Source organism: Canis lupus, chromosome 8 (genome assembly GCF_048164855.1).
Source record: "Canis lupus baileyi chromosome 8, mCanLup2.hap1, whole genome shotgun sequence".
In the NCBI taxonomy this organism is placed as follows: Eukaryota; Metazoa; Chordata; class Mammalia; order Carnivora; family Canidae; genus Canis; species Canis lupus.
In genome coordinates, this window is record NC_132845.1 from 18127034 (window position 1) to 18152698 (window position 25665).

Here is a 25665-nt window from a genome sequence, read left to right on the forward strand (position 1 = left end):
ATTCAGTGGGTAAAACAATCACCTTGGAAGGACCAGATCCTGAAATTATTTTCAGCAAGTCTAGGGTGAAGACCAGTATCTCTTCTCACAGATTGATTATGATTCTGCTCTAAGAGGGCCATAGACCATTTTTTGAGAAAGAGTGGATTTGAAATTATAGTGAGTTTGATGAAGTGATATTTTGAGAACAAATGGGACACACACAGAGAATACTACAGGGATAAGTGGGCACAGTCTGAGATGACTAATTTATTATCTCATAGGTGGCACAGCCTTAAATGATGAAAGGTTCAGGGTGTACCCAAGGAGGTGGGTGGCTGAAGTGGAGAGAGGAGTGGAGGTGAACATTGCCAAAGGTGAGGTCAAAGTACCAAAAGCCTAGGTAATCCATGTGTACCTTGAAGTCACCCTGGATGATGGCAGTATTTGGGAAAGAGAAGCAAAATTGTGAGCAAAGTTCAAAGCCATTGGTAAACAAAGGGGAGGGTTAGACTTGTGGATAGACAAAGCAAGGACCTGGAGTTGAGGGAGTGGAACTGGCTAAGAGTTTTTACACAACAGTGCAGAAATGGAACTGGCTAACAAGTTGAGTGTTTATTGAAGCTTTACATATATCAATCCATTTTATCCTCACAAACTTCATCTAAAGTAGGTGCTTTTTTTTATTTTATTTTTTTTCACTTCAAGTAGATTCCATGTCCAGCATGGGGCTCTAATTCATGACTCCAAGATCAAGAATTGCATATGCTCTACCCACTGAGCCAGCCAGGTGTCATAAAGTGGGTGCTATATTTTATTCCCCTTTTATGATGAGGGAACTGAAGCCCTGAGAGGTTAAGCATCAACCAGCACCTCATAATTATTATCCACAATCCTACATTGCCTGATGTAAAATGGTAGTGGAAGGTGTTTTCAACCATTTCAACTGAAAAACAACAAAATGAAAAAACCCCAGTGGGTTCAACATTTTGAAATTGTTCACTCTTCATTTGTACTGAAATATTTGTTTTTCCATATCCAGCAGATGGCAGCACTAAATAACAATTCCATATTAGGTCATCTAATAGAAACTCGACTTTTATTAACACTTCTGTGTAGTCCATGCCTTAATGATTTCTTCAGCAGCATCCAGTGTACTGTCTTTCTGTAAATAAATGAAATAATCTCATTACATATCAAATAAATTCAAGAGAAGTAAATCCTTAAATATTAAAAATATACCAGTCAATGGATCAGGAAAAGTCATGAAGTGATTTGGGAACTGGGTGCTCTTCAACCCCTGATAACTTGAGGAGGACCCAGCTGGACTCTAGCTTGTTCTTGGCCTCTGCAGCAATGAACTCCAGAGTGTTTATTTGGAAGTCATGCCTTCAGATGAGTCATTGGAAGCCTTGCCTGTATAAAGCCACAACTCTTGGAGGAGCATGGACAGAAACTGGAAAATGGCATCTGTAGTATCTTCCCATGCCTTGGTGGCCTACTACACAGGTCTGAAGCTCTTTAAGGAGCCCAGCAAAACAAACTAATTAATTATTTATAATGTTATATCCCATTACTACCTGGCTGGAAAAGTGAATGAACCTAAGAATTCAATATTAGAGGAGCCTGAGAAGTGTGACACTGATCACTACATTATATTGTTTTGTGATACTGGCTGCCAATTTATTGCCACTATCCTGACACTAAAGAAATGTACAAATCAACTGGCATGTGGCCAAAAAACATCACGAAGAAAATGATCGACAAACTGTTAAATGCAGTTCAGACTGAAAACAGTTTAACTTGATCCCAGTCAAAACCACATCCACCAGTGAGGACACTCTTACTATTAATAACCATTGTAGCAGCCCAAGTAACCCACAGTGCCAAAGAAGACCCGAGACTCATAAATGACATGATGCTGGAAGCGAGTCTGAGAGATGTGCTGATGGGATCAATACTTATTATTTTTGCTTTCTTGCCTCTCATCTCACCCCCTTTTGTGTATGACCTGACACGCCACATTATGTCCAGCTATAAGCTTGGGAGATTATAGGATTGAGACTCAATATCCAGTTGGGATATTTGTATGTCTTTAGGAAAGGAATTAATAAGGGTGAAATCCTTTCCATTTGAAAAATTGTGTGATATTTATTGATTGTGTTTACCGCCAACATTTATATCCAATGCTAAGATTTCTGAAAAAATTCTTTTTCCTTGCTGCTCAGAAAAGTTTACTGAAAATGCCAGTTCACTAAAAGCACTAAAATCTGTAGTCTCTCCTCTGGTAAAATGACATTTACAAATATGAAGATAATTCTTTGACACACAATCATGGTGAATGGTACTACTAGTTAGGCATTTGTTTGCCTAATTGAAAATAGGCAAGTTCAGCAAATTACAGCCATCATTCATTAAATTAAGTTTCGGATAGGTACTCTAATGATCTGTGGACTTTAAAATAAAGATAGATTTTGGTAAAGTAAAACATAAATAAACAGAAAAATATAAAACATAATAGTACTAAATGAAGATTTAAGTGAATATCTGATCCCAAGTGAAGAGAATTTTTCAAAGTAAAAATGAAAGGGCAGACCTACAAAAGGACAACAATCAAATTAATATATAGTTATAGAAACAAATCAGAAAGTATAGAAGAGCTTACACAGAATAAGAATCATCTGTTCCTCCTCTCCCTACTCCTTCTCACTATGCCCACCACCCCAAGACAACCTTTTATGACAACTTCTGGTTTTCGTTCTAGTGGTTATCTCCAAGATGTAATTAATGCATTTGGTTCTATTTCCTTATTTATTGACTTCAGACAAAATTCACAATTCTCTGCTCTGAATGAGGAAAAGTTGTTCACTCACATTACTATGCCCACTCCCTTCAATGTTTCAGTTATAATTACTAATAAAATCCATTTGCTTTTTGAATAGGTATATTCATGGTATAAAATTAAACTGACAGATAAACAGTGAAAATCAAGCTTTTGTTTTTCTCTTCTGCTTTTTCTACTTCTTTTCTCTTTCCTCTCTACAGAATGAAGTAATCGAAAAGCCATTAGGTGGGGCTGAGTGAAGCAGGTGTCCATATATGGAGGCAGGGGGAACCCTGGCAGCCTGGTGCAGGATGTTGCAGCCAGAGTGGAGTAAGGAGGGTTTCCGATGTGGGTGGCATGAGGTGTTGGTGGTGGCAGGGGCAGTGTTGACTAGAACAGGATGTTGGAATCCAAGCTGGGTAAGCCAGCATCTGTATGGCAGGGTGGCTCCGTGCAGGATGTTAGAACCTAGACAGGATGATGCAGGCATGTGCCAATGTAGACTGGCACAGGGTGTCAGAGCATATGAGGGGTGAAGGATTCCATGCAGTGGGTGACAGTGCCAGGTGTGCAGTGCTGGAGAATCGGAGGAGGGCACTTCTGCAAGAGGTGACAGCAGTAGCAGTCTGGCACAAAGTGTCAAAGCCTGAGCGGGGTAAAGGATGTCCATCAGGGGTGGTGGCTGGAGGGGGAGTGGCCCATACAGAGGGAGTGATTCAAGAAGTGATTCCAAAAAAAAAAAGAAGTGATTCCATGATGAGAGCCAGGGTTCTTCAACTGTCAAAGAAGGGAGTTACAAATATGGAAAATCCTTGAGCTTAAGTCATTCAAAATGTGCAAGTAAATCCACAGAAAAAGATCCCAGAAGTAGAATTTCTGTGTTAAGACGTAGGTACATTTACATTTAGATGGGAATGGCCAAACTAACCACTGTTAAGAGATTTTACAAATTATACCCCCACTCTCTATAACAATGTCTTATGGAACTTTTCAGTTGTTCAGTTGTTTCCAATCTAATAGATAACATACAGTTTTGTTGCAGTTTTAATTTTCATTTCTTGTAATATGATTAAAGTGGGATATCCTTTCATATATTTGATAGTTGCTGAGGATTTTACCCATAACTACTGTAAAGTGCTGTTTTGGCTCATTTTGCCTTAAATTGAACTTATTTTCTTTCAATTTCCATTTTCTAGGCATGTTTTGCCATTCTTTTATTTTTAGCCTTTCCAAGAGGGTGAGTCAGGTATGTTAGCTTTCCCTAGAGACCTCTTGCTATGGCTTTCCTATCTTCCAATATCAAGTGTTGATGTAAAGAGGGTGTGTCCACACTGATCCTCTTACCCTACCCCCATGAAGGCTTTGGTCTTTTTGTGCAGATGCCGAAGAATTCTTTATCTTTTAAGTCCAATGTATTCTAATGTTAATTGTTCTGTGACAATTTTTTTCCTGAGACAAGTCATTTCCTTTCAATTGCTAGATTTGTCTTTTTTTTTTTTTTTAATGGAAAACATTCTTAAAATAAAGCTATAAAAGTCTTTTTAGGTTCCATTTGTTTCCCCACCATGGGATTCTACATATTTCACTTGTCTTCCACATCTATGATTTTTCTAATACTTTAAAAATCATTGTTCTTCTCTTTTTTTTTGCTCCCTTTTCTTACTCCTTATCATGCCTACAGAAGTATTCACTGTTCTCTGTGCTGTTTCCAATGTCACTACAATTACCAATAGCTTCATTGTTTTCCTTCAGTTTTGTGCCTGAGCTCTGACAAGTTGCCATTTCATCTTCTCTCTCTTTTTTTTAAAGATTTTATTTATTTATTCATGAGAGACACACACACACACACACACAGAGAGAGAGAGAGAGAGAGAGAGAGAGAGAGGTAGAGAAATAGGCTGAGGGCGAGGCAGGCTCCCCATGGGGAGCCCGATGCAGGACTCAATCCCAGGACCTCACAACCTGAGCCAAATGCAGATGCTCAACCACTGAGCCACCCAGGTGCCCCTATATTATCTGACATTATCTTCCCTGAACTTTTTAAATCTCTACTTTAATCTCATTTAAAGGTTTTGGATTTGAACTATCAATTTTTATTTGCTCTTATAGCCACATTTTTCTGGCCGAATATTCTCTTTCTGACACTTGGTTTTCCTTGTACCTTTCTCCTTTTTTCCTAATAGTATATTTTATAGATTCACAGCTGATTCCTTTTCATTAGTCATTTTTGATTGAATTACCTTTGTAATCTCCTACTGCTAGTATACCTACTGTTCCTATTGTTTTGGGTAATGAATACCACCTCCTGACTTCGTTTATGATTTGAAGACTTAGCTACAGATATGTGTAAGGGAGGAGCCAGGGTAGCACTAGAGGACTGCAGAAATCCTCCCTGGCTCATAGTAAAATTAATAAGATTGATGTGGATTTCAGTGGTAAGAAGGGGATATATATTTTACTTTCCTCTCGGCTAATTTTAAGTGGCTACTTCCAATTTAATCTATCTCCTCCACATTGCTCTAACATAGCTTGGAGCAAAAATGACAGGAGTGAATGAGAAAATCTATGACCCAACCAGAATCTCCTTTCCACCCTGCTCCACATAGGTTTTAGATTATATAGCTGTATGTTTCTATCCTGACTTGCATGATGCTAAATGAGTCTAGAGAAGCTCCCACTGCCAGTGTACTTATATACTTACTGTCTTATTGTTCTAGATGAGTAGGTTGCCTCCTGGCTCTGTTTATAACTTGAAGATGTAGACACAAGAGACTTTCTAGGTGTCTTCCCTTTACCTTCATTGTACTTGGCAACTCTTCTTCATTTACTGGGAATTTGTGAATCTGTTTTCCATTCTCCTACTTGTTTTTAATAATTTTCAAGAAGAGAATGGGGAAGGGCTGTGTTTATGATTTTTAAAACAGGAAATCTTGTTACTTTTATTAGTTCTGCTTATAACTTCAAAAGATACACCTCTATTTCTAGATCCACTGTAAGATGAGGATATTAATGGCCTTACTCTTTCTTCTACATTTTAGTCAATTAAATGTTTACATTATTAGATTGTTAACATATTTATTGTCTTCTGGATCAGTCTTCCAGAGTTTGTAGATTTGAGATTGTCTCTCAAAGCTGAAAACAATGTTTACATCATTCTGACTAGCTTAATAGATGAATGTGTTGGTAAAAAGAGTTTCTGGATCTTGTTGAGCCTGTCTTCAGTAGCAATCATATCTTAAAAATAGCAATAATGCATATATTCAGATTTTTGTTTTAGTACAGATCTGATGGTAAGCAATTCACTCAGCTTTCATTTGTCAGGAATATTACATTTCATTTTCAGTTTTAAAGGCTATTTTCCGGGATCCCTGGGTGGCGCAGTGGTTTGGCGCCTGCCTTTGGCCCAGGGCGTGATCCTGGAGACCCGGGATCGAATCCCATGTCGGGCTCCCGGTGCATGGAGACTGCTTCTCCCTCTGCCTATGTCTCTGCCTCTCTCTCTCTCTCTCTGTGTGACTATCATAAATAAATTAAAAAAAAAAAAATTAAAAAAAAAAAAATAAATAAAGGCTATTTTCCTGGAAAATGAATTCTGGGTTGATATATTTTTATTTCAGCCTTTGAGGATGTCATTTCATTGTATTCTGGTCTCTGTTTTTTTCTGATAAGAAGTTGCTAAATTCATATGCATGTGAGGTATAGTTTTTTTCTGGCTGTTTCCAAGATCTTACCATTGCCCTTGGTTTTCAGCAGTTTGAGTATAAAGTGTCTAGGTGTGGCTTTCTTTATAGTTGTAGTTCACTTTTATTTTTTTTTAATTTTTTAATTTTTTAGTTCACTAACTTTTATTTTTTTAAATTTTTTTTCACTAACTTTTAGATCTCTAAGTTGCTTTTCATGAAATATGAGAAAATTTTAGCCATTACTTCTTAAAATACTTTTTCTGCCACATTCATTCTTTTTTTGGTACTCTAATTACATGTAATATCACATGATATTGTCTGATAGACCTAAGGCTCTATTCATTTCTTTTTTTTTTTTTTTTATAATTTTTTTTTAAATTTTATTTATTTATGATAGGCACACAGTGAGAGAGAGAGAGAGAGGCAGAGACACAGGCAGAGGGAGAAGCAGGCTCCATGCACCGGGAGCCCGACGTGGGATTTGATCCCGGGTCTCCAGGATCGCGCCCTGGGCCAAAGGCAGGCGCTAAACCGCTGCGCCACCCAGGGATCCCCTCTATTCATTTCTTAAAAATAATTTTTCTGTTTTTCAGATTGGATTATTCTATGAATCTGTAATTCAAGTAAGCACTTTTTTCTTGATATCCTCAATTCTCTGTGTTTGTTAAGCCCCATGCATTTTTCATATCAGATATTACATGTTTAAGTTCCAAATTTCCACTTGATTTTTTTATAGTTTTAATTTGTTCTATGAATATACTTTCCTTTAATTTCTTGAACATACATACAGTATCTGCCTTAAAGTCCTTGTCTGCTAACTCCTATATCTGGGTCACCTTATGATCTATTTCTACTGACTAATTTTTTCTTTATTAAGGGTCACATTTTCTTTTTTTCTTATGATTTATTTTTTTTTTGAGAGAGAGCGAGCAAGCAAGTGAGCACAAGGAACGGGAGGGGGCAGAGGGAGAGGGAGAAGCAGACTCCCCACTGAGCAGAGAACTGGACTCAGGGCTTGATCCCAGGACCCTGGGTCATGACCTGAGCCAAAGGTAGACACTTAACAGACTGAGCCACCTGGGCACCCCAAAGGCCATATTTTCTTATGTCTTCACATGTTTAGTAATTTTTGATTGCATGCTTGACACTGTATTGTTACACGGCAAGGAGTCTGATCATGCTGTAATACACAGTACACTCAACACTTCAAAGTGTTAGGTTTTGTTCTGGTGGGCAGTTAATTTCATGGCAGCAGGCCAAAATTTGAAAACTGCATATAACTACATCATTCCTAAAAATAGAAAAAAATGCTTTAAAAATGCTTTATAAATCAGAAGGAAGGACATCATAAATGTGTTTTGGAATAGAACAAGGAACTTACTTTAATGAAGCAAAATCGCACAAACTTCTCAAACTGTAACTTGGTCTCTGCATTACAGAATGCTGAAACTGGAATGGCTGACAGTTTCTGAAAAATAAATAGAAAAGTAAAATAGGAAAACTACTTCTACTTCAAATGTATTTTTAGGATGTTAAATGTTAAAAACAAATAGATATTTCTAAATATGTACAACTTCCAAAAAGAAAAATGTTTTAAAAATCCTTCACATAGCCATAAGTGGAATATCATATTACAACATGTCAGCAAGTATCCTTCATAAATTAACCATAAAATATAGCACAGTATCTCAAAGGTCAATAAACACTACCTTATTTTTAGTCATCCATTTCACAAATTTATAATCATAAGGTTCATTGCTGTCCTTCATATCAGAGAGGTCTGCATCTAAAACAAAAATGAAAATTCAATGGTCTATGTATTATATGTGAGGGCAAGATGTATTTCATTTAAATCTGTCACAAGTAATAATATTCTCAGAAGATGTTCACAGAATTTCCTGGAGTTTCATACTGTATGGTGAAGTAAAGAATTTACAGATAGGTATTTTTTTCAAGAACAGTTATTTTTATATTAATTAATTTAAAAAAATTTTAATTAAAATTTTTTAGAGAAAAGGAGAGAAGAGGGGAGAGGAAGAAATGAACTTAAGCAGACTCTGTGCTGGGTGTGAAGCCTGACACAGGGCTTGATCTCACAACCCTGAGACCACGACTGAGCCGATATCAAGAGATGGATGCTTAACCAACTGATAGTATCAATCTCATTGTGCTTTTGTTAGAATGGAATATTTGTAAAGTTCTTAGTATAATACCAATTATATCATAAGTACTTTAAAAATATTAACCACTTGGCCACTGCTATGAATTGTAAAGGGAGTTAATTATTATGTTCATGAATCTTATGGTGTATTTTTATTTTCAAGGTACCATTAAAAGAAAATTTTGTTTCTTGCTTTTGTCTTTAGCAAATTGTGGGACCAACCTCTAGTATTTGTAAGAATTTTCACATTCAAATTAATCTGAACAGATGAAAGAGTAAAAGAAAATAAATTGTCCTCATATGTAGGAATATCTTATAGAAATTAACATTTTTCTCCCACAGGTGAAAAGGAAGTGACATCTCCCACCCCCCCTCAGTTATCATAAAAGGTTTTCTAACCAAAGTCCTTTCTGCTCCTATTACAACCATACATACTCAGGATCTGACACCTAAACTAGTATTTCAAGCAGGGTGGATTGACTGAAGATAAAATGGAAAACTATTTAAGAGCTTAATGCAATCATCCTAACAAAAGTTGCATTGCTGTCTTTTTGATGGTTAGAATTATACTGCAATGAATTCCTTTTAGCATTTACTATCTGGGGTCGCCTGGGTGGCTCAGCAGTTGAGAGTCTGCCTTCAGCTCGGGGCGTGATCCTGGGGTTCTGGGATTGAGTCCCACGTCAGGCTCCCTGCATGGAGCCTGCTTCTCCCTCTGCCTGTGTCTCTGCCTCTCTCTTTCTGTGTCTCTCATGAATAAATAAAATCTTAAAAAAAAAAAAAAGAATTTAGTATCTGTAAAAATTTGGTTCCAGGGAAGAATTATTCTTATCTAAAAATCTGTTAAATCCCTTTATCCAAGAATTATGTAACTAATTCTATTTTCTTTTTGCCCTTGCAGCCACAAAGTTTAGTCCTAGGTTAAAACTATTCATAATACCATATGAACCTATATGAAAAATTTGCTTTCTCCCCATCCTATGTGACATTGATTTTCTATTATATACATTTACATACACACATATATTATTACATAGAAAATTTTTTAATTTTTATTTATTTATGATAGTCACACAGAGAGAGAGAGAGAGGCAGAGACACAGGCAGAGGGAGAAGCAGGCTCCATGCACCGGGAGCCCGATGTGGGATTCGATCTAGGGTCTCCCGGATCGCGCCCTGGGTCAAAGGCAGGCGCCAAACTGCTGCGCCACCCAGGGATCCCAGAAAACTTTTTAATATAAGTTAGCTTTTTTTTTTTTAATATAAGTTAGCTTAAATGCTTTTTGGAAGCAGATCAAGAATATAAATCGCTTATTTTAAAAATAATTCATGTTGAAAATCTTATGGATTTCCGATTCAAAAGCAAAACTAAAGGTGATAAAACAGCTTTTTCTTTTTTATCATTTCATGAAATGAGCTATATATTTAGACATGACATAGGGAAAGTGATTTCTTTTTTTTTTTATTTTTTATTTTTTATTTTTTTATTTTTTTATTTTTATTTTTTTTATTATTTTTTTTAGGGAAAGTGATTTCTAAACCTCAGAGTATAGGACATCTTAAGGGGTTTTATATAAGAATGGAGCTTGTGAGAGCCAAATATGTACAGCTTTCAGGCAACAGGGCAGCAAAAATCTCTGGGCATCATGGCTTCTGCTTCTCTCACAACAAATTAAAAAAATAATAGTCACAGTTTTGTTATAAAATCAAAAGTTTCCAGCCTTATGAAATTTGGTATACAAAAGGCTTTTCAAGTTCAGTGGAATATTAACTTTACTGTATTAGAAACTTAAAACAAGGGATGCCTGCATGGATCCCTTGAGCGGTTGAGCATTGACCTTTGGCTCGGGGCATGATCCCGGGGTTCCTGGATCAGGTTCTGCATTGGGCTCCCTGTGGGAACCCTGCTGCTCTCTCTGCCTGTGTCTCTCCCTCTGTGTCTCTCATGAATCAATGAATGAATGAATACAGAAAGAAGAAAGAAAGAAAGAAAGAAAGAAAGAAAGAAAGAAAGAAAGAAAGAAAGAAAGAAAGAAAGAAAGATAAAGAAAGAAACTTAAACTATTTGGCTATAACTTCTGTCAGAGTAAATTATGCTTTTAAATGTACTATTATTACATTATAGTTTTTTTTTTTTAAGAAAATTAGTTCTATACAAAATGTTTCATGCTTCTAATTGTAGATTAGTATGGCACGTCAGAAGTACATAAAACAGCTTTAGGTAATATAAAGATGATTGCTTTTTGGAGACAAAACTATTTGGAATCTAGTTCTGTGACTTCAGGTAAGTTATTTAAAACTTCCCAAGTCTTCACATCTTTAAAAATGGAGCTAACAAAGCTTACTTCAAAAATGTGTTTGAAAATGCTAGGCATGTAGTAGAGTCTGAATAAACGTTATTTTCCTTCTTCACTTCATTTCAGTGTGTGTGTGTGTGTGTGTGTGTGTGTATATATATATATGTATTTTTTTAATTAAAAAAAATTTTTCTTATTTTTACAACCCCACAGGCACCCAGGGGGTTCCCACCCGCCCAGCTCTACACTGAGATTTCAGTATATTTTAAAATAGCAAACAGTCTCTGATAGCATCAACATTCTAGTAATCTTATTTTTCTTAAGTAAAAAGGAAACTAAAATTTTACTCAAAGGAACACTGGGTTCATATATTATTTCCTGTAATTACACGTAAGAACAAGATGATAGCAAATTCTATGTGTTTTTTTTTTAAGATTTTATTTATTTATTCATGAGAGACACACAGTGAGAGAGAGGCAGAGACACACATAGGCAAAAGGAGCAGCAGGCTCCATGCAGGGAGCCTGACGTGCGACTCGATCCTGGAACTCCAGGATGACGCCCTGGGCCGAAGGTAGGCGCTAAACCGCAGAGCCACCAAGGGATCCCCCAAATTCTATGTTTAATAGAATACCTAAAATAACTGACTCCATAGCCATGTTAACAATCACTTTAAGGTCAGGGACCTAAAACTCAAGATGATTATTAAAACAAACAAACACACTGGCATTACAAAAAGCCATTTTTCTGTAGATAAAAAGCTGATATAGCTTTGACACCAATCTTTACTCCCTAATTCTAATATAGTTTCACCCATAAGTTTCCATATATTTGAAATAATAAAAATTCTTACTAACCTAGCAAAGACACATCAGCAATGATGAAGTATCCCCCATCAGGAACTATAGGTTTTAGGCCAAGACTTTCAAATAAATGTATCATCCGATCTCTTTTTACTTCTAACTCTTTTGGCAAAGAATTAAAGTAACACTCTGGTTCATCCATGCGCTTGATGTCAATCCAAAAAGCTTGAGCCAAGGCTTCCTGCATGTTAAGATCGAAACATGTGGAAAGGAAATATGGTAATGTTATTTATTGCTGAGTTTCTTGGTATAATAAAGACTGAAGTCATTCAGAGAATTAGAGTTGAATTCCTGTGAGCTTATATTAGACTATATCAATTAATGGAGGAATCAGTTACATGTAAATGATTAAATCCTATGTAAAGAACTGAGAATGAGCCATGAAGATTCAAACTGAAGAAGAGGTATTGTATAAAGATGGCTTGCTTGGAATTGAAAAGATATGTTATTTTCCGTTGAGGTGAGCTGTAGAATGACATGCTAGATCTAAGTCTGAAAGATGACCAGAGAAATGATGAACTAGCCAGCTTGTTCCCATTACCTTGGAGGATGCAAGGGAAATAAAAGCTGACCCACTGTGTCACTCCCCATAGGTATGCCATTCTAATCTGAATTCTAATCATTCATATCCCAGAACTATCTAAGTACCTTAGCGATTAGAAAAGAGTGTCCAGAGTATGGGGAGTCACTTCTTCTTCTTTTTTTTTCTTTAAGATTTTATTTATTTATTTATTTGAGAGAGAGGGAGAGGAGAGAGAGAGGGAAAATGAGGACAAGTGGATAGGAGAGGGAGAAACAGACTCCCCACTGAGCAGGAAGCCTGACATAGGGCTCCATTTCATGACCCTGGGATCACAACCTGAGCCAAAGGCAGATGCTTAACTGACTGAGCCACCCAGGCACCCCAGGAGTCACTTCTCTATCATTCCTTAGGAAAGTCAGAAGTGGCAGGAGAGAAACTGGGCCAAGGGAAAAAACTGATGCTTTTAACGGTCAGGTAGGTGTCTGAGAAGGCAACAGGTCAGGGAAAGATAAAGAAGTCTGATTCAGGACACGCATAAAGAGCAAGGATCTGTACAAGCAGAAGGGCAGAAGCTTGATAGGAGAGTGTGAACGAAATGACTTAGAAATACCGGTTCTCAGTGCAAAGGAGACATAAGCAAATAATAAAGAACCTGGAATAGTTGAGGTAGAAGAATGAAGCAAAGTGGCTAAATTTTAAGGAAATTTATTAGAACCAAGAAATATCAAGAATTAAAGGATAAATTCATTCACCCAGTAAATATACACGGACTGAATACCAATGTTAAATACTGGCATTGTGATTAAAAACTGGGGATATAATTGTAAACAAGATAAACATGGTCCTTGCCTTTACGGAGATTCCAGTTAATGTTTACTGGAGAGGTAAATGGGAGGGATAAGGAAACAAATACATGAAAAAGGCAGGACCTTTTCAACAGTCTGTTCTGTTGAGAGAACGGAGTCTAGTGTGGCCGAAGAGTAGCAAGAGAACATGGTAAGAGATGACATGGAGAGACAGTGAAGGGTAAGATCACTGCGAAGACTGCATGCTAAAAGAAGCCAGCAGGAAAAAAGAATTAATAATTCCCAGGATTAACAAATTCTTAGATAAATAAGGATCAAGCTGTGTCAGCCTAGGAATCTGTGGTTCCCCTGGAAGCTTGAGCCCGTTTCCAAATAGTCATCTGAGTACATGGAAAATGCCAGGCACTTAGCTAAAATGGAGGACCAGATGGGTCAGGAAAAGGTGTTCCAGATTCTTAGCTGCATCTTTCTTTTTCTCAGCAACTTATTCACTCCCCATAGCAGGAGATATTGCCCTAGAAAAGTCAAAGCTCAAGAGACATAAACATCTCTCCTAAGTATAGTATTATGCAGGACTTCCCTCTCTTTCTCATACCCTACATGTGACTAATGGCCAATACTGTCAACTCTACTTTCAAAATGTATTCAGAACCCAATCACGTCCCACCATTTCCCCATCCCTGTATTGGTTCAGTCACTGCTGTCTCTCTCCTGGATCGCTTCAACAGTGTTCTGACTCAATAAAGTAGCCAAATCCCTTTGATAGTACAAGTTAGGTCATGTCACTCTTGTGCTCAAACTCTCCAGTGGCTTCCTATCTCACTCAGCCTTTACAGTGACAAACGTGGCCTTATTTGATCTGGGTCCCAGCTACCCCTCTGATTTATTTCCTCCCACTCTTGTCCTTTGATCAACCCATCCCACTCTTGTGCTTTTTGTGGATGCAAACTGATAGCCAGCCTGCCTACTCCAAGGCCTTTGCACTTGTTGTTCTCATAGTCTGGAAGGTTCTTCCCTACATAACCCATGTCAGTACTTAAGCTTCAGTTCATAGTTCAAATGTCACCTTCTCAGTGAGGCTTTCAAAGATTACTCGATTTAATATTGTATGTTACCCCCTTAGCACTGTAGCCAAAATCCTCTTTTGGCCTTTTAACTGCCTTCCAGAAAAAGACTTTTTTTTTTTCTTTTGGTGTTCTAATTATTCACAGAATGATGATACATAGATCCCTGTTTTATAAATATATTTTTAAAAACACAGAAACAGTGTTAAAAAGATATACATTAGAAAGTCTTGCACCCACCCCTGTCCCTATGCACAAGAGTCAGAGTCATGTTAGAATGATATGATCATGAGCCAAGGAATGTGAGCAGTCCCTAGAAGATGGAAAAGACAGGGAACAAATTCTCCCGTACAACCTCTAGAAGGAACACCAGAATGCAGACACCCTGTTTTTAGCTCTCTAAGACCCATTTCAGATTGCTGATCTCCAGAACTTTAAGCCAAAAAATTTGTTCTAAGCCATCAAGTACGTGGCAATTTGTCATAGAAAAATAGGAAACTAATACAAAATTCACATTATATGTAAATGTTTGGATAAACCATGGTTTGTTTAATTAATTCTAAAGATGGATAATGACTAACTCCTATCTTCTGCAATAAATGGCTGTATACATACAGAGCTTCTTATGTGTACAGATAGTAGCCACTGGGTAAACTACCAGAAGATGGATTACTGCTTTGGGAGGTATCCACATCTATATTTTTGCTTGGTGTCGTCACTGTCCTTCACAGAATCTGCAGCACTTTGCAATCCCACCAGCAATGTATGAGGGTTCAGAGTTAAAACTTGATGTATTTAAATAAACAAAAAAAATCTATTCTTGATAGCAACAAATACATGTCTGCTCCTAAATTCCCAAACAATACTAGCCGCCTGCCTCAAAAGGTCATCATGGGAAGAACTAAGCCAATTCGAATACAAAGCATAAAAATAACACCTTTACCAAAAGACCATGCTTCAATCCCAAGTTACCATAAAACCTACCTGTAAAGGAGTCGCACAAGTATAAATGGTGTTTTGTTGAACTGTCTGTAAATGTTTTATCAAGTGATTAGGACCAATGGACCAGCCAAGCTGGAAAAGGAAAAGATAAAAAGCAGATTTCAAAAAACAAATCTAACTGGCTGTATCAGATCTGAGTAGCTCAGCTTAATGTAATTATTAAATATAGGCAAGCCTAAAATGTTCACACCATGAAAGTAATGCAGTATTAGTATTTACTCATCATTGCAACACTGTTCTTTAGTGGGAAAGTTTCCCACTGGACTAAACCTTGCCTTCAGAAGGTAAACAGTATCCTTAATCGCTATTACCCTTTTCTTTCCTCATTTGCTACTTCTGATATTCTGAAGGTCTAAAAACTGTTAACAAAGCTTATCTGAACTAGATAAAAGTAACTCTGGATGAGGGCCGTAGGGACTCTTCCATAACTTGGTTCTGCAGGCTCCATTTTTGATACTCCCTGCTTCTTGGCCATGTGCAGGAGATGCCAGTTGGCAGACAGCCAAGTTTCAACTGGGTAAATTGCTATTGTATTACATAGTGCAGGGCTCAAGTTCGCAGATTCTGAAGCCAGACTGCCTGCGCTGGCTTGATTTGATCAGCAATATAACCTCAGGCAACTTACTTAACTTCTCTGTAGTAGCTTTATTGCCTGTAGAACAGGGGAAATAAGTTATACTCACCTCATAAGGCCATCATGAGAATGAGCATGTGTAAAGCACTTAGAACTTGGCACATGATAAGTGCCAAAATATTAGCTATTATTATTTTTTCCTCCTTCTATATTAACATGCAATAATCTGAACATTCTTTGCAAAGAAACGAGTGCCATTAGTTTATTACTTATAAAATGAAAAATTACCTATTTTCTCTGCCATTTGCAATGACATGAACAGAGCCAGACAGTATTAAGTGAAATAAGTTAGTCAGAGAAAGACAAATAACATATGATTTCACTCGCACATGGAAATTTTGTTTTTTTTTTTTAAAGATTTTATTTATTTATTCATGAGAGACAGACTGAGAGAGAGAGGCAGAGACACAGGCAGTGGGAGAAGCAGGCTCCATGCAGGGAGCCCGATGTGGGGCTCGATCCCAGGACCCCAGGATCACACCCTGAGCCAAAGGTAGACACTAAACCGCTGAGCCACCCAGAGATCCCCTCACACGTGGAATTTAAGAAACGAAACAAATGAGCATAGGAAAAGAGAGAAAGAGAAAGAGAGAGAAAGAGAGAGAGGGGCAAACCAAGAAACAGACTTAACTGTAGAGAACAAAGAGATGGTTATCAGAGGGGAGGTAGGTGGGGGATGGGTGAAATAGGTGATGAGGATTAAGGAGGGCACTTGTGATGAGCACTGAAGTTGTATGGAGGTGCTGAACCACCATATTGTACACTGGAAACCAATATTATACTTTATGTTAACTAACTGGAACTTGACATAAAATCTTTATTTTTATTTATTTATTCATGAGAGACATAGAGACAGAAAGGCAGAGACATAGGTAGAGGGAGAAGCAGGCTCCTCACAGGGAGCCTGATGCAGGACTTCATCCCTGGACCCAGCATCACGCCCTGAGCTGAAGGCAGATGCTCAACTACTGAGCCACCCAGGTGTCCCAAATAAAAACATTCTTAATAAAAAAACGATCAGGTCTCAAAAAGGATAAAGGCCAACATGAAAGCTAAATTAGTAAATAATAAGGAAAAGATCAAAGTCTAAGTCTAAAAACTTGTGTAAATTGATTATATACCCATTTAAAACACACACATACAAAAACTCTATAAGCAATAAAATACATGCCTGTTTTAAAGCAATTACATTCTTTTGCATCTTACCTTCCAACCAGTTACACTGAAAGTCTTTCCAGCACTTCCTATTGTTATTGTTCTCTCCCACATACCTGGAAAAGTAGCTAAATAGGAAAGAGAGGGGAAAAAAAGGTTAAGTAATTGCTTTCCAGTCAATATATATTCAGTATAATCTAAAAATGTAACCATAGAGTAATCAGTATATTTCAATAGGTTTTTAAAATATCGCGTAACTTTAACCCAAACACAATTGAAAATGTTACAGTGCTTTAAAAGACTGTAATATCTGATAGATTAGATAATTTTAAGGAGCAAAATTACTTCCAGGGGCAGGAGTGTCAGTCAGCAGGGTTCCCAGCAGTGGTCACACAAGCTGTGGCACCCAGGGCTCAGTGTCAGTGGTAGCTGCGCATTCAATATTCTCTTCCTGTGGCAATGTTTTGGTTGTGGGTCCTGGCTATTGTTTACTCACCTCTACTCTGCCCATTTTCTGAGTCTGTTTCTCGAGGATTCCTAAGGCAATAGTTTTTAAAATGTGGTCCCCACACCAGCAATAGCAGTACCAGTGGGGAACTAGTATGGAAGGCAAATTATTGGACTGCATCCGAGACTTACTGAATCAGAAACTCTGGGGGATAGGGCAATCTGGGTGTGCATGCGCGTGTGTGGTGTATGCATGTTTCGCTAACACCTTTGAAGCATAAATTCCACACCATAAAATCTACTTCTTGAAACTGTTTAATTCAATGGTTTTTAGTACATCTGCAGAGCTGGGCAACCAGTTTTAGAATATTTGTTTCACCCCAAAAGAAGCCCATACCTTTTGGGTATCACCCTTTAATATCTCCATGGCCAAGAGCACAAGAACCTGTGCCTGAAAGGAGCTTATCTAACATACTTATTCTCTCCACAATGCACACCATGGCCTTCTTACCCTTAGAAATATTAGCCAGCATTTCAGCACTACACTTAGGGTCTATTTTAAACAACAAAATCACCATGAAAAGGATACTTGTTTATGTATCAGTGGAAATAAGAAGGCAGAGTGTTGCCTTGTTGATCTCAACTGAGAACATGTGTATCGGGTGACTCCAATTTCTTACCCCTCTCTGTATGTCTATGAACAAAGTGCCAAGAGTATTGACTTTGGGGTTAAAAATCTACTTCAGTGAGTAGGGCATTCACAAATATGGATTCCACATATAACGAGAAATGACTGCATAAAGGTTTTCAAGTTGATTGATATCTTTAACCAAATCATTCGTTCCTGTACTTAATAACTTATCAAACACTAATTAGCAATGACCAGGTGCCAGGGACTAAGTCAGATCTAGAGGAGTTTAATGTCTAGTGGGGGAAGGGGAAAAGTAAAATAACAATCATAATACAGTGAGGTAAGTTCTGTAATCACATGAACTGTCACACAAAAACAGAAGAAGGTGTTAGGAGTAGCTTTCTGCAGCTGGTGATGCTTGAGCTGAGACACGGAAGACCATATAGACTTTGCCAGTCACAGAAGGGGAAGAAAGGTATTTGGGATAAAGGGAATGAAGGTAACAAAGTCATGGAGGTACAGAATGTAAAAGCTTGTGATTTTTGCTGGCCATTGATAAATGATGCCCTTGTTAATCTTTTGAGAATGCTACCTACACTGCTCTTTGGATTCCTCAAGTAATTTAGTTGTGAAATTCTTCACATGCAATTCCATGAGCTTTTCACTTGTTTTTTAGACGTACGGTAGAAACACCTATGTTGTTCTAAGAGTGTTGGTAAACACAAAGAGAAAACAAATAGCCATATCTAAGCTACGGTTTTCTTAGTCTCATATGCAAGTAAAGTGCCTACTAAAATGTACGGTAGCTAAAGAAATTTCCCAAATGGATTCATACATAATCTCAGTCCACTGTGAAACATCTGCCAATATTTGTAAAGGTAGGAATATTATATAAATCCAAAAAGTTATGGTTGTATTTTCTGTGGAGTATACAAAAAAACAAAAAGATAAATGAAAATATTTAGAGGATTGACTTGAAGAAAGAATATTCTAACATTTGATATTAATTATCATATCCTTTCAAACTTTCGGACATTTCTAGTCTTCCAAAGTAATCTAAAAGAATTTCATGATACATGTCCCACCTATTTGATGGGAGAAAAATATAAATGACATATAATGCAGAGTATTACCTTCTTTAAAGTAATAATATAGGGGCACCTGAGTGGTTCAGTCAGTTAAGTGTCCAACTCTTGATTTTGGCTCAGGTCATGATCTCAAGGTTGTGAGATTAAGCCCTGGATGGGGCTTCATGCGGAGTGTGGAGCCTACTTAAGATTCTCTTTCCTTCTTCCTCTGCCCTACCCCCCACAACGTTGCTTGCACACTCTCAAAAAAATAAACGAGGGGCACCTGGATGACTCAGTGGTTGACCATCTGCCTTTGATTCAGGTCATGATCCTGGGGTCCTGAGATCAAGTCTCACAATGGGCTGCCCACAGGGAGCCTGCTTCTCTCTTTGTGTCTCTCATGAATAAATAAATAAAGTTTTTGAATGAATGAATGAATGAATGAATGAATAAAAAAAGAAAGTAATAATATATATCCCAAACCAGGAAGGTCTAGTAATAAGAACAATATTTAGAAAAAAAATTCTTTGAAAATAATAATCACCCAGAGAAATGAACACAGTCCTAACATGTTTTCGTGATAAATTATATACAAAGGGAATCAAAACTACTTACATGTCAACTGTAGAGTTTTTTTTTCCAGAAAATATCAAGTTATAGGCATAATATTTTTTAAGAAAGGGTTAAGTCATTTGGATGATTATTTTAGCCATCTGAGAGTGGATGTCTTTTTTATTCAGCAGTAAACTGATCAACTGAATAACTTACAAAGAATTTTATACTAATTATCCAGATGCTAGAAGATTCATATATCAATATCAATGTATTAATAGAATTTTTTTCTAGAGAGGGTTTTTTTTTTTTTTGTTAACCTTTCAGTCAGAAAGGTTATTTTACAGAAACCAGGAGAGATCATTTGAATCAAGAATCTGATCCAGGAACAAATTCTACTACTTCAATAAAAAGGGCCCTAAGGAATTTTAAAACATACGGATGTTCATGTCCTTTCCATCTCAGAGATTTGGGGAGCTACAGAAATTCATGTAAACAGAGCAGAATACCACAGCATTGTCTGTGAATCTACAGACCTTTTTACAAAAAAACTGCAGGTCTGATCATTTAAAAAAATGCCTAGGGGCACCTGGCTGGTTCAGTTGGTAGAGCATGCAACTCTTGATCTCAGAGTTGTGAGTTCAAGCTCCATGTTGGGTGTTGTGATTATTTAAAAACAAAAGCAAAAATAAAAACAAAAAAAGCTAGGGGCACCTGGCTGGCTCAGCTGGAGAAGCATGGCATTCTTGGTTGTGAGTTCAAGCCTCACAATGGGTGTAGAGATTACTTAAATGAATATATAAAAACAAAATAAAAACCAAACCCAAAACACCAGTTATAGTGTTGGTATGCTTGCTCGCATTTATATCTGAACAGCAACTAATTGTTCTTTGCACTTCTCATCTATGACCCATGATCCTTAAATCAGCCATGGCAGCTAGATGAGTCATTCACAGGTGGCTTAGGCTTCAGTGGAAGTCAGATAAAGATTAGAGACACGAGGATGAGTGCTACCCCAGGGAAAACTCTCAGTGAAAGCATGAGGATGATGTTAATTCATGATGTATGGCTAGAAAGCCTCAGTGTGTTATATTAAAGAAATACTATCACACTCTGCAAATTGATGAAATAGCCATTTTGCATCTTTCGTGTAACAAAGGCCACTGTATTTGATAGAATAGCTAAGTTTTCATGGAACCAAACTGTACTTTCTAAATAATTTTTTTTTTGCTTATGGGCTGTTACAACAACTAAAAATTCTGAGTTAAAAATGTATGTCTTGATATCTGCAGCAAGTAATATCTGCTACATTTCTACTATGATGGCTTCTATAACATGAGGTTTAAACAGTGTAATAAAGGTTCAAATAATAAATCTCAAGATCATTTATCTTTATTTTTAAACTTTTTAAAGGAAGATTTTATTTATTTGAGAAAGAGAGAGAGTGTGTGCACATACAAGGGGTAGAGAGAGAAGCAGGCTCCTTGGTGAGCAGGGAGCCCGATGCAGGACTCCATCCCAGGATATCAGGATAATGACCTGAGCTGAAGGTAGATGCTTAACTGACAGAGCCCCCCAGGTTCCCAAGATCATTTAAAGTTATCTATTGGAAAAATATTGCTAAACTGAGTTAACTAAAACTCTAAAGATTTGAGGGATTATTGCATAGACATGGACATATGTTTTATGTTAAATAAAAACTGTATTCAGAAATTAGATGCAAAAAAAAAAAAGAAATTAGATGCTTATTCCTCTCTCTGCTTAATTATTGAAATTACAAAAAATTAGTTGTCCATATTGATCTGATTTTCGCCCAGAAATAGTTCAAATGACCTCAGAGATCATCGAAAAGAAGGGTGAAGATGAACTCTATTGCAATTTGACACATAACAGCAGTTTGCTTTGTCAAAGCACCACCACACCTTGCAAATCTCTGGCTGTCTTCTGTTTATCCAGTCTTCCTGACAAAATGCTCTTCTGTGGGTTCCACCATCAACAAAATTTTGTTGACTGACAAAACTGTTTCCCCTCACAATTCGATCCTATCAGGCCTATAATTCCACTTGTCTCCAGACATCTCCATGTCTCACAGACACTAAAACTTAGCAAGACTAAAGCAGGAGAGGCAGGAGTATTCCTTACTCCTCACAGATCTCCTCCTGAGCACATCTCCACCTCTGCTTAAGAGCCTCATCATTGCCAAGGGGGCCGGACCAGAGGTCTCAGAATCATACCTGCTTGTTCCCTTCCCATCTACAAATGCTATACTCTGTCCTACCCCCGCCCATTGTTTTGACTATTAAATAACCCACAAGCATCAACCCTACTGCTAGCAAATCTGACTCATTTCAGATCCTCACCTATACTGGTTTTTAGCTTTATAAAACAAATCCAATCGCATAACCAATTCCCCTGCCTTGGCACACCTCTTGTAGCAGTTCTCAAAGTACGCTCATTAGAACTTTGGTGATCAAACTAATGTGGATAATTCTTTTAAAATCAATTTTAAGTTTTCTTCCGTGAAATTTTCTTAGCACTTAAAATAAGTACTATTTACCTGATAGCATATGCTACCATCAGTGAAACAAATGAACATTTATAGCAAGTGAATACTAATGGCAAAATTAAAAAAAAAAACCTCTGATGTATTTATTTCAATGGCTCTTTGTTATAAATATGCAGTGAACTGTGATTCTTTTTTTTTTTTTAATTTTCATTTATTTATGATAGTCACAGAGAGAGAGAGAGAGAGGCAGAGACATAGGCAGAAGGAGAAGCAGGCTCCATGCACCGGCAGCCCGACGTGGGATTCGATCCCGGGTCTCCAGGATCGCGCCCTGGGCCAAAGGCAGGCGCCAAACCGCTGCGCCACCCAGGGATCCCTGAACTGTGATTCTTTTTATTTTTTTTTAATTTTATTTATTTATTTTTTTCTTTTTATTTATTTATGATAGTCACAGAGAGAGAGAGAGACAGAGACACAGGCAGAGGGAGAAGCAGGCTCCATGCACTGGGAGCCTGATGTGGGATTCAATCCTGGGTCTCCAGGATCGCGCCCTAGGCCAAAGGCAGGCGCCAAACCGCTGCGCCACCTAGGGATCCCTGAACTGTGATTCTTATATTGACTTTCATTTTTTAAAATTTTTAAAAAGATTTTATTTATTTATTTATTCATGAGAGACATGGAGAGAGGGGGAGAGAGAGAGAGAGAGGCAGAGACACAGGCAGAGGGAGAAGCAGGCTCCATGCAGAGAGCGTGACTTGGGACTCAATCCCAGGTCTCCAGGATCATGCCCTGGGCTGAAGGTAGCGCTAGAACGGTGAGCCACCCGGGCTGCCCTTATACTGACTTTTAAAAAAAAATATTTATTTTAGGGAGAGAGAGCGAGAGAGCGAGCATGTTTGCATGCTCAACCGGGGAAAAGGACAGAGGGAGAAAATCTTCAAGCAGGCTTTCCACTAAGCATGGAGCCCCACGCAGGGCTCAATCTCACAACTCTGAGATCATGACCTGAGTCAAAACCAGAGTTGGATGCTCAACCCACTGAACCACCCAGGAGCCCCTAATGAATTCTTCTAATTATTATATTCCTGTTAGGAAAACTGCTTCTTGTGGTAGAAACAATATATCCTTATTTCAAGATGTGAACTTTGTGGCTTTGAGGTGCTCTCTATTGAGGCTTTGGGCTTCAGAACCATTGACCCCCTCCACAAGTTTAAGCTCTGTTCTCATATTCAAGGCTGTCCGAATTACCTCTACTTTTCCATTATCATCTGTGCCTGTTATATTCTTATAAACCACTCGTGCTATATCTTGACCTGTTATATCTCCTTGCCTCATATCTGATAATGAATTTTCTTTCTACCTCTCTGCTTAAACAAATTCCATCTTTTGCCCACTCCTTTTTTGATCCCCTCAAGCACTTGCTTTGTCCTATTTCTACAATTTATAATGCACCATAGGGATAATTATGATATATGCAACTATTGATATATAAGTGCACTAATTTTTTTATTTATTGATTTCTGCGACAGTGATTTTAGTTTCCCTTTCCTTTTTCATTTCTATTCATTTATTCATCAGTTGCATTCTGATCATCTGATCATCATCACGTGCAAGATCCTCTCCTGGAAACTGGAGATTCAGAAGACATGAAAACAAACAGAAATCACTATGTTCTAGCACGTAGAAGTAAACAATATAGATCTTCACATTCATTATAAAGGAAAAAAACAGAACAGGAAGAAAAAAAAAGCAAAGCAATGCTGGAAGGAAAACTTGTAACTATCTTAAGTGTGGCCATAAAACTGGCATCTGAATAACCCTGGGGGAAGTGAGAGACTGAGCCATGTGGATATCTAGGGGGAAAAGTGTTTCTGGCATTGGAAGGGCAAGTGCAAAGATCCAAAGTCTGCAGCCTAGCACACAGTCTTATAGTTGATATCAGTTTGAACAACTCCAGAAGACACTGAAGCACTTGTGAGATGGCCAAGTAGTGATGAAGAATTCCCAGCCAAGAATCAAGGATCAAGCAGCAATAGCTTACTGGCCCTGCAATTTTCTCTTGTTGATTTGGCATTTTGGCAAACTGCTCAGCATAGACAGTCCTGCTTGGGAACAAGTAAGCTCCCTGTATCTTATGTACCAAGCCATAGATGGATTCTTGATAAAAAGCCAAGGATATAGCTCAGAGTATGACTTCTCTGGTTTCATAGCTTTATAGTATGATCCAAAAATCTCTTCCCCTTAGTTTATACTCCTTGTCCTTCAATCTGTTTATTAATTCACTCAAGCATCATTTATTCAAATACCATTTAAGTGCTCATATGGACAGCTACCCATTGCAAGGACTATTTTAAAGCTGTTCTGGGATCCTTTCCAATCAGTTGTTCCACACGTGCCCAAACACATTTAGATTTGTGACTCTATGTAATAACCAGTACCTATTTTTAAATGCTTATTTCCAGTATATACAAGCCATTCATAAACCTCATCACTGATGCAGAGTGTGTCATATTTGATGCAAAGGTCAGCAATTACTTGGAGTTCCTCTTTGGTATATACCTATATGTATAAAGAAAATAAGAGAGCAGAGCCAATTATGATTAAACATGTGAGAAAATGATAGGTCAGAAGCTGTAAAAAGAGATCAAAGACTCACCTTACCAATGGGGTTATGTGGAGTATTCAGTATAATGGCTTTGGTTTTAGAATTAAATTTACTTGCCAGTTCTTGAGGATCCAAAGTCCAGTCAGAACTAGACCATTTTTTCCCATCAACAGGTTTCTAAGTATTAAGAATCAAAATGTGATTTAATTCAATTAATTCATGTTTGCTGTCTTACAAATAAATAACCTAACTGGGAAAAATATTAGAGAAAGGTAAGGCAAAGGTAACTGAATACATGACTAACAAAGAAAATAAACAGAAATCACTAAGCCTGGGGAGCCCAAGAGGACTTGAGTCTCATGCTCACACATATTAAATGTGAAAATAAACTCTGTCTACATAAACAGCTGTTAAAGTATCTGTATTCCTTCAAAGGAGCCAGCTATAACTATGGTTAACATGTTTAGTATAATATAAGAGTCTGTGATTCACCTCATGTATTATTTATTTTAGTAAGATTTTTAAAAAGACAGTGTAGCACACTTTATTAAATTCCTAAAAATAATAGCAAAAAAAATAAAAAATCACTTCATTCAGAATTCAAAAAGCATTTATGGAGCACCCAGCATACACCATACACTGTTAGTCACTGGGGAGTGGTGCTATAAAAGTGAGTTAGAAATGGTTTCTGAGCTGGTGGTGCTCATGTTGGTGGGGGAGCCACATAACTACAAAAGATAACATTACATATAATATGAATGCTAATACAACAGAGACACATAGCAAACACAGGATAAAGTAATAAAAGTTGCCCTTTTGAAGATGTTGATTACCTTTAGCCTAGTAGAGATACATAATAAATC

General features: G+C 37.5%; 1 protein-coding gene across 4 annotated transcripts in view; it reads right to left on the bottom strand.

Annotated features, from left to right (window-relative positions):
- Window positions 1-575: 575 nt before the first annotated feature.
- The window catches only part of KYAT3 (kynurenine aminotransferase 3), a 63758-nt gene continuing 38668 nt past the window's right edge, over window positions 576-25665 (bottom strand). For all 4 annotated transcript variants that reach the window (XM_072834391.1, XM_072834392.1, XM_072834393.1 and 1 more), the window contains 8 exons: window positions 24854-24979; window positions 24636-24756; window positions 17043-17119; window positions 15185-15274; window positions 11802-11988; window positions 8196-8272; window positions 7868-7954; window positions 576-1144 (listed from right to left, as the gene is read on the bottom strand). In XM_072834391.1, coding sequence (XP_072690492.1) covers window positions 1082-1144; window positions 7868-7954; window positions 8196-8272; window positions 11802-11988; window positions 15185-15274; window positions 17043-17119; window positions 24636-24756; window positions 24854-24979 — 828 coding nt within the window. In that variant the 3' untranslated portion in view covers window positions 576-1081. The remainder of the gene's footprint in view (window positions 1145-7867; window positions 7955-8195; window positions 8273-11801; window positions 11989-15184; window positions 15275-17042; window positions 17120-24635; window positions 24757-24853; window positions 24980-25665) is intronic.